We start from the raw sequence: 14,694 nt of genomic DNA on the forward strand, positions 1-14,694 counted from the left end.
CAAAAATAAGTAAACAAAAAAAAACTAAAAAAAACCCCCAAACCTAGTTAGCTGTGTATTATATTAACTTTAGTAAACAGTTCCAGATTTTCACCTGAAGATATAAGCCTTTTCAGATGTCGTTTATCATTACAATAATCTTATTGAAATAGAAACGTTTACATTTTTTTCTCAGGCATTAACTAAATATGTGTACATTTAAAACTTATCCCTTGGCTCTTTTTCCTGTTATTTTTTTTTTTTTTGACAGTTTTCTTGGAAAAAAATGTCCTTAACTCTTGCTTACACTTTGACTTTTATCTCTTGTCCCTTTATTCCACCTGAGAGCCTCCAAAAGCTTTGAGCAAATAGAAAAATTAGTTTTAGTATCAAATAGGAGGAAAATAAAAATTGCAGTTTTTGAATAGATTTGAACTAACACTGCTAATCATCTGTTTGCCTTTTAAGTGTACCATTTGTGCTCAGATACAAAAAAGAACTTGACATACTTGACATAAGCTCTTGAAAAGTCCCAAAAGTCCTTTTAGAAAATATTGTGGAAGTTTCTACTTAACCTCTCATTTCCTCTCATTAAGGTTGTACTTCTCTTTTTAGCCACAGTATTTAAGTTTAAAACCTAATTAAGTTTATAACCTAAATGCTTACAACAACTTCTAATGCATGTTGTGTTAAGTAACCTTTTAAAATTGGCATTTAAAATTCATTTTTTATAAGTTGGAGATTTACCATAATTCGTAACGTATGGTAGATTTATATTTGTATATTTAAACTTGTGAACATTATTATTATTTAAACATTTTTGTATCTTAGGGAGAGAGCTCGAGTGAGCAGGGGAGAGGGGCAGAGAGAGAGAGCAAATCTTAAGTAGGCTCTGTACTGAGCGTGGACATGAGGTTTGATCTCACGACTGAGATTGTGACCTGAGCTGAAACCAAGAGTTGGATGCTTAACCGACTGAGCCATCCAGGCACCCCCTAAACTTGTGAATATTATTAAAGACCTTTATACGTTAAATGCCATGCTGAAAGAGGGCAGTGTCTCTGTTTTCAGAGAGTTTCAGGACTATTAGACATAGGAGATTGTGTGTGTATACACACATTTATAGTGATTGCAGTACAAGGTATACTTTGAGATACAATAGCATCAAAACATTGTATAGAAGTACTAGAGATTGAATAATTAATGCTTTTGGATCAAGAGAAAAGACATAATGTTATGGGAATTAAGGGCAACATATTAAGCGGTAGCATTCCTTTTTATTTAAATCTAGAATTAAAATTATAGACCTGTTTGGCAAAATTGTATTTAAAAGTTTTTTTTTTTATGTTAGAAAGTAGATGTTTCAGTAATTTTCAAGTTATCTGCTATTTCATTTGTTAATGAAGTGTATAATTGGTTTTTCACTCATTTTTTTCTTTCTTCTTTTTTTTTCCTTTGGCAGCTTTTCACAGATGGAATCACAAATAAACTTATTGGCTGTTACGTGAGTAATACAATGGAGGATGTAGTCCTGGTGCGAATTTATGGCAATAAGACTGAGCTGTTAGTTGATCGAGATGAGGAAGTGAAGAGTTTCCGAGTGTTGCAGGCTCATGGCTGTGCACCACAACTCTACTGTACCTTCAATAATGGACTGTGCTATGAATTTATACAGGGAGAAGCATTGGATCCAAAGCATGTCTGCAACCCTGCCATTTTCAGGTATATTTACTTTCTCTAAATTTTTCTTTCTGATGAATAAGAGTATTAAGTGCACTAAGGAATTACATGTATATTTTAAATGTTTATTTATTTATTTTGAGAGAGAGAGAGAGAGAGAGAGAGAGAGAGAGAGACAGACACAGAGGGAGAGAGAGAACCCCAAGCAGGGTCCGTGCTCAACGTGGAGCCCAATGTGGGGCTCGATTCCATGAACCATGAGATCATGACCTGAGCTGAAATCAAGAGTCAGATGCTTAACCAACTGAGCCACCCAGGTGCCCCAGGAAATATTTTTTAAATATTTAAAAGGCAATTGCCTTTTCTTTGAGCAATTATTTGGTTAATTTAGAAACTTCTTTAGTTTGGACTCTGCTTTGTCTTTGCTGAAGAAGAAAAAAAATCCTTTCTGTCTGCCATCTCGTTATTGACTCTTTGCAAAAGAAAGGACTCTAACGTGTGGTTTTGGATCAGCCTGCTACTGAGTGTCAAGGCTTCCCCTTAATTTTTTAAAGTAGTGCGTGGATTAAAGCATCACACATTTCTTATTACTAACTTTTGTAACTCAGTTGGTCATATTTTCAGAGATTTTGCTTACTAAGATGCTTTTAATTCTGTTAACGTTATATTACTTTTTAATTCATTGTATTATGTTTTCTATAACGATAACGTCTTGCATATGCTTGATCATTTTTCTAAAATTGCTGTCTTTTAGAGTTCTCTTTCTTTTAAAAACTAGCAAATGAGCTTGATTTGAAAACTGCAAATTCATTCATAGTTTAAACCAGAAGTTCTCAGACATTTTGGTCTCAAGATCCCTTAACAGCTCTTAAAGGTTATTGAGGACCCAAAGAGGTTTTGTGAGTTATATCTATCAATATTTACCATGTTAGAAATTAAAACAACTTTTTTTAAATTCAGGAATCTCACTTGCACATTGTTAGCTATCAGTGTGATAACATTATCACACCACTTCATGTAGCTTCTTGAAAACTATACTGTATACTCACGAGAGAGTGAAAAAGGTAAACAATACCTTATCAAAGTAGTTTTACTGTATAAACTTGAAAGGGTTTTGAGGTTCCAGGGATCCTGGGTCATATTTTAAGAGTTGCTATGTTAACACAGTGATGAAAATGGAATGGACCAGTATTTATGTATTTTATAACTGTTTCAAATAATGTTTAAAAATATTTTGGTATAGAAATCTATTCAAACCCCAGTTATTAACAAGATAGAGTCTCCTCCCTTACATGAGTATAATGTTTAGTATATATTTTTTTAGGTTTTAAGTAATCTCTGCATTCAACATGGTGCTCCAACCTACAGCCTTGAAATCAAGAGTCATACACCCCTCTGACTAAGCCATCCAGGCTCCCCTGTTTAGAATTTATTGAAGGATCCCAATTAATAGATAATGTCTTTTTTCATTTGTTACATTTTTTGTTGTGTTTAGGTTTGTGCATGCGTGTGTATGAAATTTATTTATAAACCCTTAAGCTTGTTCACAGTGTCTGAAGTATATCAATATAACAGGATTAAAGGTGATTAGATGCATAAATTAGGCCAAAGGAAAAGCTGGAGTTAGATTCAGATACAAAAAGTATATTCCATAATGTTCTCTTCTCCATAGAGAAGGGCCATCTTACTAGTAACTAAAGCAAGGAGGAAAATAATGAGTCCTTGTCCAAGAGATTTAAGAAGAAAGTTGCTTAAAGCTAATACAACTTCAACTGGTATAGCAGTCTTCTTTTTTTTTTTTTTTTAAATGTTTTTTTATTTTTGAGAGAGAGAGAGAGAGCATGAGCAGGGAAGGGGTAAAGAGAGAGGGGGACAGAGGCTCTGAAGCAGACTCTGTGCTGACAGCGGTGAGCACGATGCAGGGCTTGAACCCATGGACTCACAAACCGTGAGATCATGACCTGAACCAAATTGGATGCTGAACCAACTGAGCCACCCAGGCACCCCACTGGTGTAGCATTCTTTTTTTTTTTTTAATGTTTTTATTTATTTCTGAGAGAGACAGACAGGCAGAGTGCAAGTGGGGGAGGGGCAGAGAGCAAGGGAGACAGAATCTGAAGCAGGCTTCAGTCTCTGAGATGCACAGAGCCCGACATTGGGGTCACACTCGAGAACTGTGAGATCATGACCTGAGCCAAAGTTGGACACTTAACCAATTGAGCCACCCACGCGCCCCTGGTGTTGCCGTCTTAACTGCCTTAATGTTGATATTCCTAAACTATCTTTAACACACTGAATTTAAACTTTTTGTTGAACTATTGGCAGTGGGTACTATCTGTTGGTCAGTAGTACATATTCAGAAGATTTCTCACTTCTCTTTATTCTATAATCTCATGATGGAAAGTAGATGCTCAGGACAGTTTTTTTCCTCTTTGAGTGATCGTGGAAAGTTACAGAATCAAAAGTCATGTGAAATTCTTTTTTTTTTTTTTTTAATATTTATATTTGAGAGAGAGGGAGACACAGAATGAATCTGAAGCAGGTCCAGGCTCCGAGCTGTCAACACAGAACTTGATGCGGGGCTCGAAACCATGAACTGGGAGATTATGTCCTGAGCTGAAGTCGGATGCTTACTGACTGAGCCACCCAGGTGCCCCAAAAGCCATGTGAAATTCTATATATGGCATTATACCTCTGCCACTATGAATATACAGTGGAATAAGACTGCTTCAGCTTTATGAGCTATGTGAAATTGGGCATAGTACTTAAACATTTTGTGCCTCAGTTTTCCTACCTAAAAAATGCAAATAATAATAGTACCTATTTCTAGGGGGTTGTTGTAAGGATTAAAGTTGTAGTGTATGTAAAAAGTCTAGAACAATGCCTGGCATGTATTAAACACTATGTAATATGTTAGCTTTTATAATTACAATTTTTTTCCTCAAGACTTTTCACATTTTAACTTATGGAGAGCTTTTGAGAACTTAGACATTAATTGAAGTATTAAATACTAATCAATTGACTTTATTATGCTTTTAGAAACATTTTCTGAATTTTAAATTTCATAGACTTTTTTTTTTTTTGCTCTTGTGTACTATTATAACATTATATATTGTTCCTTAAGGTGTGTGGTGTATGCAAACAGCATGTAGATGTAGCATAGCAAGTAATCATTGCTGCTAACCCCCCCGCCCCCCACTTGTTTGTGATAGACAATACTAACCAGTCTTGGAACTCTTTCCTCATGAACATGGGAGATTTCAGAATCTTTCTCAACTAAGCTATTTTAGGTACTTAATACTCATGAGTAGTCCCTTGTTTTAGTTTTTATTTTAGCTTTCTTGAAGAGACCATTTTACATTAAAAAGTTAAGATTTTATTTTACTTTATATTTTTAAAGTTTATTTATTTTGGAGGGGAAAGAGAGAGAGAGGGAGGGAGGATGAGCAGAGGAGGGGCAGAGATTGCTGGAGAGAGAATCCCAAACAGGTTCTGCACTCTCAGTGCAGAGCTCCAAGTGGGTCCCGAACTCATGAATTGTGAGAGTATGACATGAGCTGAAACCAAGAGTTGGATTCTTAACCAACTGAGCCATCCAGCTGTCCCTGAAGATTTTATTTTTAACTAATGTTTTTATTTTTTCAAATATTTTTTTTTTCAACGTTTATTTATTTTTGGGACAGAGAGAGACAGAGCATGAACGGGGGAGGGGCAGAGAGAGAGGGAGACACAGAATCGGAAACAGGCTCCAGGCTCTGAGCCATCAGCCCAGAGCCTGACTCGGGGCTCGACCTCATGGACCGCAAGATCGTGACCTGGCTGAAGTCGGACGCTTAACCTACTGCGCCACCCAGGCGCCCCTAACTAATGTTTTTAAAAAAGATAGAATAATGGGTAATAGAGTAACAGGTATGTTATAATTTTTATTAATTGGAGAAATGATATATTAAAGTGATGATGGTGGCTAATATTGATAAACACTTAATATGAACAGGACACTGTTCTGAACACCTTATGTATATGCATTTTCTTAAATATATTTTTTAATTAAGTAAACTCTATGCATGATGGGGGGCTTGAACTCATGACCCCAAGGTCAGGAGTTGCACACTCCACTGACTGAACCTGCCAGGCACCCCGAAACACCTTAAGTATCTTAATAAAGTCAACTCACAGTAATCCTAGGGAATAGATAATATTAAAATCCATTTTAATAGATGAGAAAAGTAAGATTTTAAGTAATTAGTCATGTGACTAGTACAAGTACATCCCAGAAGATAATGAGTAGCTTAATCTTTTTACTTACTCACTGAGAAAAGAACATAAAATGTAAAGGAAAATAGTAAGGCCTTTATTACTCCACCTATTACAAGTAAAGTGAAAAAGATTCAAGAAGAAAATAAATGCAGCTTTCCCCATCTATTGATTTGTGATTATTCTCTATAATTAAATCATTGCTGTTAAGCTTATTATAGAATTTCTGTTTTAAAGGGAAAGCTTTTCATAATTGTATGTAATCTTAAGTAGAAAGATGGAAAATTACAGTTTTTGATCAAGAATACTGAATTTTTGTTAAGGCTCATTTTGGTATTTGATACCATGTCATAAAAATGTTTGCATTAAATCAACTACATGACATTCTGAAAAAGACCAAACAATGGAGACACTAAAAAAAATCAGTGGTTGCTAAGGGTTAGTAGGGAAGGAGGAATGAATAGGTGAAACAGAATTTTTAGGGCAGTGAAAATGTCTGCATGATACTTTATGGTGGATACCTGTCATAAATTTGCTCAAAGCCGTAGAAAGTACAACACCAAGTGTGTACCCATATGTAAACTATGGACTTTGGGTGATAACAATATGCCAGTATGGGTTCTTCAGTTGTAACAAATGTACCACTTTGGTAGAGGATGTTGATACTGAAGGAGGTGATGTTTCTGTCAGTGTAGGGGGCATTTGGGAAATGTCTGAACCTTCCTCTCAGATTTGCTGTGAACCTAAAATTGCTCTAAAAAAAAAAAGTCTATATAGAAGCCTTTTCCTGTACTTTCAGTTAGATCTACTTAGAATATGTATGATACTAATGCAGGTATATATACATTTCATTAAAAAAAGAACCCATGCTGTTAGAGACCAAAGAGCGCGCGCGTTCTCTCTCTCTCTCTCTATATATATTTTTTTAATGTCTATTTTTAAGAGAGAGGGAGAGAGAGAGCGCACTTGTGGGGGAGGTGCAGAGTGGGAGACACACAATCCAAAGCAGGCTCCAGGCTCTGAGCTGTCATCACAGAGCCTGACCTGGGACTTCAACTCACGAACTGTGAGATCATGACCTGAGCTGAAGTCAGATGTTTAACCAACTGAGCCACCCAGGTGCCCCAACAATATATTTAATTAAGTTCTATGACACTTAGCTTACAGTGAATAATATATTGAATTGACCTATAGTTTTTTCTTAAATGTTCGTTTATTTATTGAGAAGAGAGCCCATGTGCACACCCATGTGTGCAGGGGATGGGCAGATGGGAAGAGAGAATCCCAAGCAGGCTCCATGCTCAGCGCAGAGCCTGACACAGGGCTCGATTTCACAACCATGAGATCATGACATGAGCCAAAATCAAGAGTGGGACACTCAGCCTGAGCCACCCAGGCACCCCCAATTGACTCATATTTTTGAAAAAAAGAATGGAGGTTGAAAAAGAAAGCAAAGAAGATGACAGGTAAGGATATGGCTAGTTGACACTATAAGTAGTAACACTAGCTATTTACCTTTTTTCCTATTAAATTTATTTCAGGTTACAGTGTAATTCTCTTATGGTATGTATAAGTGTTCAGGTTTTTTAAATTTCTTTCTCCTTTAAAATGTTTATTTATTTTGAGAGGGAGCGTGCATGTGAGTGAGTGCAAGCAGGGGAAAGGCAGTGGGGAAAGAATCCCAAGTAAGCTCTGTGCTGTCAGTGCAGAGCCCAGCATTGGTCTTGATCTTATCATGAGCTGAGTTGAAATCAAGAGTTGGACTCTTAACCAACTGAGCTACCCAGGTACCCCCAGAAGGTTTTGTTAATTACTGTAAAACACAGAAAATATAAAAAGAAGAGCTAATTGAAAGAAGGTCATAGCTGAATTATAAATGATTTTAAAAGGGAATATGGTTTTTACTGGTTTCAAATATGTACAGTGGAATACTTTTTAAAAAAAAATTGAGTAAGCAATTGAATAAATGATAATTCTGGAGCCCCAAGAAGAGGTTAGGGGTGTAAATTTGGGATGATTGATGTGCTTGCATTTAGCTTTTCTCCTTTAGAAAATGAATTTCATATATTTATGGTAAAAGGATTTGATTTATTAAATAAGGACTTATTACTAATTTCGGGTTAGGTGTCACATTTTGAGCTGTTGTTATTAGGTAAGCTTGATATGCAGCTAACAGTCTGGACTGATTGATTAATCAGAGCTTCAGTAAGTGCTGATTGAGCCTTAGATCAAAGTCCAAGGTGCTGTCTTGGCTTTGGCTCCTTCAGGCATAGCTACTTGCCACTTGTGTATATTATGATTGTAATAGAGTATTTACTTTGAATATAAAAATTTGATACATATTTATGTTTAGTCTAGAGAAGGAAAAAGAATTCAGACAATCCCTTTTCTCCTAGTAATTTGCAGTGTGACGGACAATAATCTTGGGAAAAAGTAAGCTAAATAGTATACACAGAAAACAGAAAAGGTTTTCAAAAAAAAGTACAGATAATTTACTGTGTATACTTGGGTAAATTTGGCAGTGTTTCACTGAGATCTCATTTAAACTGAACCTTACAGGAAAAGGCAGAGCAGGCAAGAGGCTGTGAGAGAATGGTATGATAAAGACAAGTTGTACCAAGTTAATGCTTAACTAGTAATTCAGCTTATGGAAGTTTACCATGACATGTTTTATTTGAACTTTTCTGTAGCAAACAAGTATTGGAGAGACCTTCAGAAAATTTTTTAAAGTTCACAGATGTTTGGGAATTTTCTCATCAGGTGTTTCTCTAATACTTTACTTGCCTCTTGCTAGGAATCCTGGCTATAGTTTAATTTAAAACCACTTGGGGGAGACTCGGTGATAGTTGGTTAAGCTCCAACTCCTGATTTTGGCTCAGGTCATGTCAAGGTTCATGAGTTCAAGCCCCTCATTGGGCTCTGCACTGACAATGTGGAGCCTGCTTGGGATTCTCTCCCTCTCCCTCTCTCTGCCCCTCCCCTGCTCATTCTCTCTCTCTGAAAATAAAAACTTGAAAAAAAATGTAAAAAAACCCACCCATCAACAGACATCATTGGAAAAATGCAGTTTAAAATCAATTATTGCACATTTATCAAAATGCATAACTAAAAAACACTTCCAATGTTGTATGTATTGTAGCGGAACTGGTACATTGTACATTGTGGGTTATACGTGATATTGGTAATGTTCTCTTGGAAATCAGTAGGGCAATATATAATCATAAAATAAAGTTATATAGTATGTTTCTATCATGACAACTCTTACAGTCAGGTATAACCAAGGCATATAAACACAAATAAATGTACTATTATTGAAATCATAATTTTGGATATTGTCTAAAATAATGCAGAATGGCTGATGCAGGCCTAAGAGGAAAAAATTCACTTAATAGATGAACTTTGCTACAATCACACAATAATTTGCTTATGTGAAAACCCAAAGGGAGTATGTAAAAATGAAACAAGCTCTATTGGAGTGGTAAGATTAGAGATTACTTTTCAATTAAAAAAATTCCTGTTATTGTTATAATACTCTTAATTTTTTGAAAGCTTACAAGAGTGGGAGCAATTAGTATTATTGAATATTTAAGAAGTTCTCCGAAGCCTTGAAATTTTCAAATGTTTTGTTTTACTGAGTGTGGGGTTTTAAAGTAGCATTTGCCTTGATATTAGTGCAGGGAAGCCTTACTTAACTGAGACCAGGTAGAAGAAGGACCAATCTATGACAGTGAAAATCAGAAATCTTGAGGTAATTTTTGATTACTTTGTTATATATACAAATAAAAATTCATGGTTTAAGGGTGCCTGGATGGCCCAGTTAAGCACCCGACTCGATTTTGTCTCAGGTTCGTGGATTCAGGCACATTGGTGCTCTAGGCTGACAATGTGGAGCCTGCTTGGGATTCTCTCTCCCTCTCTCTTTCTACCCCTCCCCTGCCTGTATGCACATATGCTCTCTCAAAAAAAAAAAAAAAAAAAACAAAACCCAAACATGGTTTATTAAGTAAGTAGTGCAGAATTACATTATTGAAGAGATATTTTTGTAGTTTTTGTCTGTTGTATGTAAAATTTACTAAGAGAAAATAACTGAATTGCTCTAATCAAGTCTTGTTAAGAACTGTATAACCATTTAATTTATTTAATTAAAAAAATTTTTTTTTGGTGGAGGTGCTGGCCAGTAAAAAGGCATCAAACATTTGCACTCTGTTATTTTTAAAGTATACTGTTAAGTAGTATTAAGTACATTCCCATTGTTTTGCATCCAGCCTCCACAGTTATTTTCATCTTATAATACTAAAATTTTATATAAATTAAACAGCAACTTTCCAATTCTCCCCTGCCCCCAGCCTTGGCAGCCATCATTCTACTTTCTATCTGTATGAATTTGACTGCCTTAGATACCTCATGTAAGTCGAATCACACTTTTGTCTGTTGATTGGTTTATTGCACTTAGTAGGGTGTCTTCAGGGTTCACCTGTCTTGTAGTATGTGTCAGAATTTCCTTCCTTTTTAAGTCAAATACTCCATTTTATGTATGTATTGCATTTTGTTTATCCTCTCATCCATGGATGGACATTTGGGTTGCTTCTACCTTTTTTTTTCTTTCTCCCCCCAATAATTTTTTCTTATTAGGAATCTGACACTCAGAAATGAAATGATTTGCTTATTTAAGTTCAGACCGAAAGTAACAATGGCAGAGTCAGAATGAAAATCCAACTAATTCAATGTAGTGTTCTGGTGGGGGGGTGTCTATAGTGACAAAGGCTTGGCTTTTGCATCATGCAATCTTCCAAATCCTGGCTCAGCCCGTTACCCACCTTTCTGTCAGAAAATTTGAAGGCACTCAAAATTAGTAGGTGCTTTCTCTTCTAGTAGCTCTTCATGTTTAACAAATTCCCTTAAATTCTAAGAGCCCCTTGGGTAACATTTTATTCAGTTTTGAAGTATTTACTGTAGAATTGTCATTTCAGTCACTCTCAGCTGAATAATTGATAATTGGATAACTTCTGAGACTACGTTTTGTATTTTGTAAATCAGGGTTTCGTACAGACTTTGGGGTAAAACTATGAAAAGTGACACTATTATTCACTTATTTTAAAAAAACCACAGCAAATAAAATTTGTCCGTGTTAAATACGTGTTCTACTATGTGATCCTTCTCCTGAATCACTGGTCTCATTTGTTCAGTAAACATTTCTAGAACGTAAGGTTTGGTTGACATAGATTGCCCTTTGAGTTTGTGTAACATGGATTGTACCTTTCTTCAAGCCTTTTGGTCCTGGCTTTCCTCTTTAAAGTTTTAAAATCAGTTCTTAATGGGCTTAAGATGTATGTGTCACATATACACGTGCAAGTGTAAGTATATATGTATGTATGTGTATATATACAAAACTTTTCTTTGTTTTGGTTTTGTTATCTGACTTTTTCATTAAGTTTCTTGGTGCTTAAAGTACCATATATGCATTTGGGCCTACCTATATATATATATATATATATATATATATATATATATGTGTGTGTGTGTGTGTGTGTGTGTGTGTGTGTGTGTGAGTGTGAGATTGGCTAAAACTAGATTTTTTGTGTGTGTATATTCATATAGACATGAATACATATATATATATATATGGTCTGGGGGAAGGTCAGTCAAGCAATACTTACTTAATTTATGTAAAGCAATGTTTGCTGATTTGAGAGATATGAACCAAGGCGCACGTATTTTGTGTAATGTATTAGGTAATCTAATTTGTGTAATATTTTGGTAATATATTAGGACTCTTGATAATTGGAAAATTCAAACTGACTTAAAGGAGGAGGGATTTATTGGTGCATATAGCTGAGGATACTGAGTTCAAGCATGGGTGGATCCAGGGACTGTTAACATTGTCATTAGAGCAGTATCACGTTTCTCTTTTATTCTGTGTTAGCTTTATAGTCTTACAAGTTTTCTTAAGAGTGGCAGTAATAGGGGTACCTGGCTGGCTTGGTCATTGGAGCATGTGACTCTTGATCTTTGGGTTGTATGGTTGGGCTCCACTTTGGGTATAGAGATTATTTAAAAATAAAACCTTAAAAAAAAAGATGGCAATTATTATTATTAGCAATTACAGGCCTATCTAATCAGTTTAGCAGTGGTGGGAGGAGGGCAGGGAACAGGGGAGTTCTTCTTTTTCTAATAGTTTCAACCAGTCAGAAGCATCAACGAAAATTCCCTTTGGCTTAGTTTGAATAATATGCTCAGAACCAATCATCGTGGAACAAATATGGAAGAATGGAATGCTCTGGGCAATTCTGTGTCATATTCTAACTCCTAAAATTAGTGCTACAGATGTGATACAGGGTTAGGATTGAGGTCAGCTTATATGAACCACATGAACTAAAAGTGAAGGGAATGGAGATTTCTTCAAAAGAAAATCAGAACTCTTTTATTACTAGAAACTAGGTACATAAGAATATTCACCATACTATAAAAATATAATAAAACTGTGTATTTAATCGCAGTACTACAGTGCTAGAGTATTGTGTGCTTTAATGCAGCAGTTTTCAAACACTTTTGCATATCAGAGTCCTCTGAGAAACTTAAATATCTTGATGCCCTGGCTGTACTACAATTAAATCAGAATTTTTAAGGGTAATACCTTGGCGTTTATTTATTTATGTATGTAGATGTGTATGTGTCTATGTTTCTGAAGTTTGATTTCAGTATAGAGCCAGGCTGCGGAATTGGAGCATTATATCAGTGTTTCTCAAACTTTACTGTGTATTGCGATCACCTGGAGATCTTGTTTAAAATGAGAGTGCAGGGTCCCACCCTCAGTTATTGTGATTCAGTACATCTGAGGTGGGGCATCAGACATTCTAGATGGCGCTATGTCATAGCTCCTAAAACTTGTACTTTGAAGAGCATTACATTAGATTGTGAGCATCTTCAAAATTAGCCAGTTTTAAGTTCTTACTATTAAGTCATTATTTACTATTAAGTCATTTTTCCCACCTGCTAGTCTTTATAGGCTGTTTGGTAACTTGTTTTGCATGCTTATTCTTATACTAGCGTTTGCTGTTCTAGGTTCTACAGATAAAAAGATAGCATGGATACATGTATACATAGCTTCAAATTATTTTGTTGAGTTGAGAAGATTGATTCTGACATCAAAAGACCTTTTTTTTTAAAGTTTATTTAAATAGCGCAATTTAAATGTATTGCTGATTAATGTCTAATATGTGCCTTGAAATCATTTATAATTTTTTGTTGTTCTGCTGGTCCTAACCATTGTTTATGGAATCAGAATAGACCACTTACTTCTAGACACTCAACCCCTTTTGGATATAACATTTATTCACTGTATCAATTGTAGGTGTTTTTTTCCTACTGATGCTTTAATCATTTGTTTGCCTCTCCTTCTGAGAGTTGCCTTGACAAATTAATTTTGACTCTTACATAAGATAAAAATGAAATCCTGTTCTAAAATAAATGCATACTAGTTATTTTAGTTTACCCACGAGTAGACATAAAACCTATGATACTTAACATTTTCTTTTTATGCTGTTTTGTCTTAAAACAGACTCATAGCACGTCAGCTTGCTAAAATCCATGCTATCCATGCACACAATGGCTGGATTCCCAAATCCAATCTATGGCTAAAGATGGGAAAATATTTCTCTCTCATTCCTACAGGATTTGCAGATGAAGACCTTAATAAAAGGTAAAATTACTTTTACATTTGAAATTGTTTTACCTTGTTTTGCTATACATAATAGGGTTTTAGAGGTAGCTTACAAGGTTTCTGTGTATAAAATCTGGCTTGGTTGCTCTCTTAGTATTTGATTAAATTAGCATTGCTTCATCTGACTCTCAAGATGGCACTACAGGAGTGTAACTGCCTTTCTCGCCCAGCCAACTCAAGAACAAAAAAGACAATCTACACAATCCTGAGAAATGGGTAGTACGTAGATGGTAGAGATGACCAGTCAAGAAACAAATACAGAAACATTTATTTGGAAGAAGGATAGAGTAATGATTGCTCTGAAGGGGTACTTTTTGCATAGAATGAGTTGGCCATGGAGCCCTTTTTTAAAGACTTCTTTTTGTTAAAAGCTGTTTTAAATAGGCGGAGAAATTTACATTTACTACTACAGTGTAGTAATACTGGAGTGTGAAAAAGTTTGCATTGTCTTAGTTTACTGAGAATTTAAGCCCCAGGTAATAAGGTTGAAAATTCAATTACTTGACTCTTTTGAGAGGGGTAGGAGGTGTGGGGGGCGGGGGTAGGGAGAGGCAGAGAGAATTCCAAGCAGGCTGCATGCCTCAGTGCAGAGCCTGATGTGGGGTTTGATCACAACTATGAGATCATGATCTGAGCTGATATCAAGAGTTGGACGCTTAACTGGGCCACCCAGGTGCCCCTCAATTACTGGAGTCTTACTTGGCTTTTGTAAAACTGACTCCCTAGGTTCAAAAAGTAAGGCACTTCATTATATTTTATATAAAAACACTTGTAAATTAGTATTTGGAATCTAAGTTATATGAACACATTTTTATACAGTGTGATTAATACTAGTATAAAAATTAGGAATTTTATTTTCCCCTTTATATCTATTCAGGAATTTTTCATTTTAAGGACAGTAGAGGCAGGCAGGACCTATAGAGCTTTCCTTCTTTCTGTTTACTTTTTATAATTCATTAGAGAAAAATGACTATTGTTCTGTTGAGTTGGATTATTTCACAGATTAGTTTGATTCACTCAGTGTATGTGTTTTTATTTGCAGGTAGTTTGTCAGACTTTGA

At 35.5% G+C, this 14,694-nt stretch overlaps 1 protein-coding gene across 1 annotated transcript in view; it reads left to right on the plus strand.

The window, feature by feature from the left end:
- Positions 1-14,694, plus strand: part of ETNK1 (ethanolamine kinase 1) — a 67,541-nt gene that overhangs the window by 18,373 nt on the left and 34,474 nt on the right. The window contains exons 2-3 of the mRNA XM_043563597.1: positions 1,442-1,701; positions 13,472-13,612. Of these exons, the coding sequence (XP_043419532.1) occupies positions 1,442-1,701; positions 13,472-13,612 (401 nt within the window). The remainder of the gene's footprint in view (positions 1-1,441; positions 1,702-13,471; positions 13,613-14,694) is intronic.

This window comes from Prionailurus bengalensis, chromosome B4, assembly GCF_016509475.1.
Source record: "Prionailurus bengalensis isolate Pbe53 chromosome B4, Fcat_Pben_1.1_paternal_pri, whole genome shotgun sequence".
NCBI lineage: Eukaryota > Metazoa > Chordata > Mammalia > Carnivora > Felidae > Prionailurus > Prionailurus bengalensis.